Source organism: Muscardinus avellanarius (genome assembly GCF_963383645.1).
Source record: "Muscardinus avellanarius genome assembly, chromosome: 12".
Lineage (NCBI taxonomy): Eukaryota > Metazoa > Chordata > Mammalia > Rodentia > Gliridae > Muscardinus > Muscardinus avellanarius.
In genome coordinates this window covers 97,094,329-97,100,825 of record NC_137798.1, presented here as the reverse complement: position 1 = coordinate 97,100,825, position 6,497 = coordinate 97,094,329, and the positions used below count along the sequence as shown (strand labels likewise).

Here is a 6,497-nt window from a genome sequence, read left to right as displayed (position 1 = left end):
ATTGACTTGGGTTCCTATGGCTAAGGTACCCAGAGACCACCCCAACCTCGATGCTTATTATAGTAACTATACCTGTATTACGTCTCGTGACTTAGACTACCTAGCCTTTGCCATCACCTCGACCTCCACTCATACAAGGAAGCCCATTTCCTCCTCATCTCTCATCTCTCACCACTCACCTTTTCTTTATACCTCAGGGAAGGAAATGTTCTCTGGTCCATCCTGAAGAACATACTGAAGTGGTGGGACCTCAGGTCTTATGAAATAATATTCTCACCTTGTGAAGTCTTTTGGTCCTTTTTTCTTTAATTATCCCTCCAAAGTTCTGAAATCTTGCCTCATTTACTAGAGGCTATCGTCTGGAAAACAAGTGCTATTGTGCAAGGTACCTGCTTCAGTAAGTTCAGTACGATACCCAGAGAAACTGCTCTGTTCTAACAAAGGGAAAAGAGCTGCTTCTACCTTCCAGAGGATTCAGGAGACTACCCAAATGTCTATTCCAGATCACAAGGTCCAACTTTTTCCCTACCAGAGCCCTGACCTGGACATAAGACACCCATGTGGCTTAGTTTCCTTTTCGGCTCTGTCACCCTTTCAATCAGATCCTGCGCTTAATTTTCAGTATAGTCTGTCTCATGGATGTCCAGCTTAAAACTGGAAAGGCACAAAAACACCCTGTGCCATCTGACCTCACCTGACCTATAGTGGTTCATCTTTGTAGCACATTTGTTTCCTTCAAATTGTAGGTGAGCCACCTAGGAAGCCCATCTTCCCATCGTTTTCTTCCCATCCCACGTCGCTGACTGTGTGGGGGTGTCTGATTTGATCACATTCTATACCCAGCGTCAAATGTTCTGCTGACCCTAGTAGGTGTTCACCAACACTGCTTGAAATGAATAAATTAATAAACAAATGTCCCCAGATCCTTGCCCAAGGAGTTCCCCAAATGCTCAGTATATCCCCCCACCCCAGGCCACCCTGTCCTGGAAGCCTATGCTCCCCCCTCCCCCACTCCACTCTCCATTTTTCGCTCCTCTTCTTCCAGCGCAGGCCCCTTTCTCAAACCAGTGGAGCACAGAAAACAGTACAAAGGTTGGGCGTGGTGGCGCACGCTTGTATTCCCTGCGCTTGGGAGGCGGAGACAGGAGGATCGCACAGGTTCAAAGCCAGCCTCAGCTACTTAGTGAAGCTCTCAGCAACTTAGTGAGACCCTGTCTCCAAATAAAAATAGAAAATAGGTCTGGGAGTATAGCAGGGAGGTAGAAAGCCTCTGGGTTCTACCCCAGTACCACCAAAAAAATAAATAAATAAATAAATAAATAAAAAGAAAGAAAAGAAAAAAAAAAAGGAAAACAAACGGTACAAAGGCTGATTTCATCCTGTCTCTCGGGCTCTTTAAGGGGAGGGATGAGGCCTCATCCAGATCTCACCCCTGAAGGTGTGGGTGGGCAGAGTCTGTATGGAGAAGAGCCCTGTGTAGGTTCTGCCATGAAGGAAGTCTGAAAGCTGGTTTGCAAGCAGTGTATACCTAGGTGTGGGTTTACACGGGTGACTCAACAGTGTCCACACAGACTGAGAATAGGTACTAAGAAAAGATTTTAAATGTTTCTAGCCCTGTGGTACCTGACTTTCTGCTGTGCCCTAACCCCCTGGTTCTCTCCGCTACCTAACAACAGGCTTGTCCACGCCTGAGGAGTGGGGTACTTACTGAAAGCACCTCCCAAAACCAATTAAAGTGCTAGCACTCCAGAGCAGAGCGCAGGCGGGGTGTCGTGCCGCTGCCAGAGAGCCTAGGAACAGCTAGTTCGAAGGAGACACAGCCCAGCTCCTTCCTGCAGAACCGACTTGTTGATAATCTTGCCGCAAACAGGAGTTTGCGGATGGACGAGGAAAAGCAGGTGCGGAGAGGTATCCGCTGGGCTGCCGCAACTCTTCCATCCACGCAGCGCAGTGGTCTTGGGGCCCGACTGCAAGGGGAGAAAGGCCAGGGAACGTGGCCTCGGGAGGGACGGCCTGCATCTTCCAGCCCCGGCGCTCAGCAGAGCCTGCGTGGACCGGGTCCTCAAGGGTGGAGCAGGAGAGGGGGGCTCCCCCTGTCAACCTTTGCCACCTCCCGGCAGCCTCGGGATATGCTTCCGAGAAGGGCAAGCAAGGGCCGAGATTCCCCGGAGCCGGGACTCCTGGACCTCCAGGGTGAATAAATAAATTATTAAGCGCCCAGTACACAATAGCCTCGCTAGATGGAGACGAGGCATCACTGCAGCGGCGGCGGCGGCGGCGGCGAGCGCGGGCGGGAGCGCAGCCCGGGCGGGAGGCGGGCGAGGCTCTGGCTCCGCTCACGTCTGTTTTCCTTGTTCGTGCATTATTTATTTCGCCTCCAGCCGCGGCCCTGCGGTCCGAGCCGGCGCTCTGGGCCGGCAGAAGGCGCGGGGAGCTCGGACAGCTCGGACAGCTCGCGCGCAGGGCAGCCGCGCGGCGCCACCGCGAAGGGAAGGGCGGGGACGGCTGCGCCGGGAGGCGGCGGCCGCGGGGGGGCTCGCGGGCGGCTCCGGGCGGCCTGGAGGAGACTTTCTCCGCCCTCCGCCTCGCTGCCCGCCCGGGGTCTGGGCGCCGGGTACCGCCCCGCGCGGCCAGGCGCAGCCCGGAGCCGCCGCGCCCCGCGCCGGGGGCGGCTCTGCAGCCCCGGAGGCCCAAGCGGCGCGCAAACTTTTGCTCCAGTGCCCCGCGCCGCTCCTCGGCATGTGAGGCCCCCGGTGCCCGGTGCCCGCGCGGCCGCCAGGGTGAGGACGCAGGCCCCGCCTAGAGGGCGGGGGACCGGGCAGGCGGCCGGCTTTAAATGGGGGCCGTCCGGCAGCTGGGGAACAGAGCTGCTGGTGTAGCGCTCATCTCGCTTCTCCGCGCTGAGGATCGGTGGGGGCTCCGCTAGGCAAGGTGTCTTGGGGCTCCTGAGGGGTGCGGGCGGAGACGGAGGCGTGCGGGGAAACCCACGCCCCAGAGCTGGGGCTCGGGACGCGGGGTGCGAGCGGGGGTGCGCACGCAGGTGCATGTGTACGGCGCGGTGTGCGCAGTGAGCCCGGGGGGGCAGAGAGGGTGCACACAGCCAGGGATTCGGTGGTGCTGCAAGGGAGGGTCAGCGGGTGCGCAGGGGGTCAGTGGGTGTGCACGGCCGCTCCCGTGAGCGCGCGGGGAGCGAGCGGTTCCCATCGGGGGTGCGGCGTGCTCCTAGAGAGTGGAGTTGTGCAGGGCCATTTCTGGGGGCGCCTGGGGTTTAATAAGTTGGCTGTTTTCTGGAGGAGTGCGCGGGGGCCAAGATGTGCACGCAGTGTTCTGGGGGTGTGCGCCAGGCACACCCTGTGAGTTCTGGGATGCAGGAAGATTCTCGGGGAGTGTGCAAGCCGAAGTGAAGGTTTACAAAGGTGCCCCAGAGTGCGGGGAGTGCCCACCAGACCGGGGCTGCTGCGCGTGCCGGCTGGTGCGTGGCGGCGACGACGGTGCCCGCCGGCCCGCCCGAGTCAACCTGACCCGAGCCTTCCTCCCTGACAGTTCGCCCCAGCCGTGGGCGCCGCGGGCCGAGATGCTTCTCCGCGACCTGGTGCTGCGCCCTGGCTGCTGCTGGCCCTCCTTGCTGCTGCACTGCGCTCTCCACCCACTCTGGGGCTTCGTGCAGGTGAGCCCAGGAGGAGCGGGCTGGGAGGCCTCCGACGGAGGAGGGAGGTGGCACTTCATTCCCCACCGATTGGTCCCCCGATTGGTCCCGGGGAGAGTTAAGGAAAATAACTGAGAGGATCCCCCATACTCTGACCCTGAAAAGATAAACTCCAGAAAGAGGTTTCAGATGCAGTCTAAGGCCCGTAGGACAGGGCTGAGGCATAGAAACAGGCTTAGGGGTGCGCTTCTGTTTATAACATTCTATCACAGAAATGTGGGGGGAAAAACAAACTTTAGGAGAAAAACAATCTCAAGACTGCTCTTTATTTCCTACCCCAAACCACTGCTACACTTCATATTTGCCGTCCTGAGCTGGTCTTCAACAAGGGCGTGGTGGTGGAGTTTCTTGTAGGTAGAGGAGATGGGGTTGTGAACAGATCATGCATGTGGCCACTTGCACTGAATCTAAGAAGGACCTGTCCATCCTTCAGGACCGCTCCCCCTGGATCTCCCAGACTCCAGGGAGAGGCCAGGCAGCCATCAACTGGAGTTACCTCTCAGGCCAGAGAGGTGGTTAAATGGATGGTCCCGAGTACTCCACAGAACAAGCGCGATTAGTGGTGCAGCAGAGTCAGAGATGGATGTTGGTGTCAGCTTTGAGTTTGGGGCCCCAGCTCTGCTTCCTACCGGCCAGAGGACGTTGGGCAACCTATGTACCCTCTCTGGCTCTTTTTCCTCTTCCTGACGGTATTAGTTAGTATGAGTACCTGACAAGATAAAGCAAGGACAGGTACTTAGTGCAGTGCCTGGACCATAATAAGCACCAAATGTAGCTGCTGCTGCCATGGAAATAAGTAACCGTGATGCTGCTCTTCTCTCTGGCCTGTGAGGTCTCTGTCCATCACCATGGAGTTTGCATTGTTTTTAGCTGCTAGAAACTTTACTCTTTGGGGGCACTGAGGGACCCACTCAGGTAGTTGCAGTCCATGTTCTCCTGGTGGTGCTTTGGGGATCAGGGACTGTTAGATGACCGCCCTGAATTAGGATAATGGACCAATAATGAGAACCTGCTGGGAACCAGTTCAGCCAGCCCTGATTGGATGGTGGCCTGGGGGATCCCCACCCCAGCGCCAGGCTGGTCGGCTGCCCCCTTTTCTCTGGAGCTTCCCTCTGCCTCAGGATGGTTTTCCTTTGGGAACTGACTTCTTCCGCTGAATGTGTGAAACAGACAGCAGTCAGTAAACTCAGTTGGGTGTCCGCAGGATTTCCTCTCTTCTACACACTTGGGTGGTTTGGGAGGAGTTCCTTCCTTTTGGGACGAGTTTTCTTTGTTCAACTTTTAACTGAACCTCAGAGGTGAAGTTCTCACTTGGTAGTTCTGTTTATTGTGTCTTCTTTCTTCCCTAAGACTTTTTTTTTTTTTTCCCAGCTAGGATGGAGAGTGGGGTGAGGCTGCCGTCTAGTCTCCAGACTAGAATTCTAGCAACATCTAAATAAAGTCCCACTGCAGCGCCCCTCTCCCCCCTCGAAGTAGAAATAATTTTGTAAAAGAAGCTCAGTGTGCCCTTTACACAGGCAGTACTTAAACTAACAATTGTGTGTGTGTGTGTGTGTGTGTGTGTGTGTTTCAGATTCTCTTACTGAGTTCAAATCAATTTTCCTGAAAATCAATTAGAAAAGGAATCCTCCAGATAAATAGAATGGGCAAAATGTTGGCTTGAGGCTCTGGAAAAATTAATTTACAAATCATAGGGTCAGAGAAACCGAGGGAAAAGGGCCGCGGAATGAATGGTTCTGGTTTTGCAACAGAGGAGCTGAGTCCAGGGGAACGGGGAGAGAAGAGGAGAGCTGGGAGTGCAGGAGGCCATGTGTTTCTCTTTAAGTGGAGAGAATAAAATCTGTCACGTCAGAGGAGTTTCTCGAACACAGAGGAAGAGCTCAGAGCTCTCTGTGTTTCCATGAGCTTTTTGCCAGGAGAATCCTCCAGAGTGGTAAACATTTGGAAGGTTGGAGCCAGCGCGACAAAGTCTTGTGATTAATGGGGTCATCGATGAGGCAAGAGACCTGGGGTCCCCAAAGTCCCAGGTTCCTCCCTTGAAATCAGCCTGCAGCCTCTGGCTGCTGCTAGATGATAAGAGACTTAATCATTAAAGTCAGATGACATTTAAATTGCCAGAGGGCTGGAGGGGGCATTCCGTAGCCTTTCCCCTTTTTATTTTAATGTGTCTGGAATTGCGATTTTGTGCTTTTGTGATGTAGGGTGCTTCTAAGTTCACTTCAAATGCTTCGTGGTTTTTTTTTTTTTTTTTTTTTTTTTTTTGGTAAGGGAAGAGGATGACAAGCTGGCAGAGTTATTAGGGGTGACAGGAGTGTGTCTCATCAAGTTACGGCGGTGCTGGCCTGTCTCCATAAAAGATGCCAGAAGCTATCATCTGTGTAGTTGCCCATCCAGAGCAATCGCCTGGAGACGGGCTCAGGTCTGGCCTCACGGGTTTCTGTGTGCTAAGGATGCACTCACCCAGGCCCAGGCAGGGCCAAAGCCTGCTATGGTCGGTCAAGATAGCTTTGATTACTTAGTCAGCAGCATTTATTGGGCACCTACTGTATGTCAGGCCTTTTGTTAAGTGCAAGCAGCTTTGTACCCTTCTGGCATTGAGAGTCCTGAGAGATAATTAAACAAGTGATTGCAAGCAAGAGAGCTCAGGAGGAGCAAATAGCTTGGACCTGGTGCAGGAGTCGGAGAAGCGCGGCAGCTGTGGTGCTGCAGCTGAGGCATGAAGGATAAAGAGTCAGGATGCAAATGAGCATCCAGGCAGAGGCCCAGACCGGGGCTGAAGGAGAGAAGCGGG

The 6,497-nt window shown here is 54.7% G+C and overlaps 1 protein-coding gene across 1 annotated transcript in view; it reads left to right on the top strand.

Moving 5' to 3' along the window:
- Window positions 1-3,574: 3,574 nt before the first annotated feature.
- PRIMA1 (proline rich membrane anchor 1) overlaps window positions 3,575-6,497 on the top strand; it is a gene marked incomplete at both ends in the record, with an annotated part of 51,152 nt that continues 48,229 nt past the window's right edge. Inside the window, one exon of the mRNA XM_080707810.1 lies at window positions 3,575-3,667. Coding sequence (XP_080563936.1) covers window positions 3,575-3,667 — 93 coding nt within the window. The remainder of the gene's footprint in view (window positions 3,668-6,497) is intronic.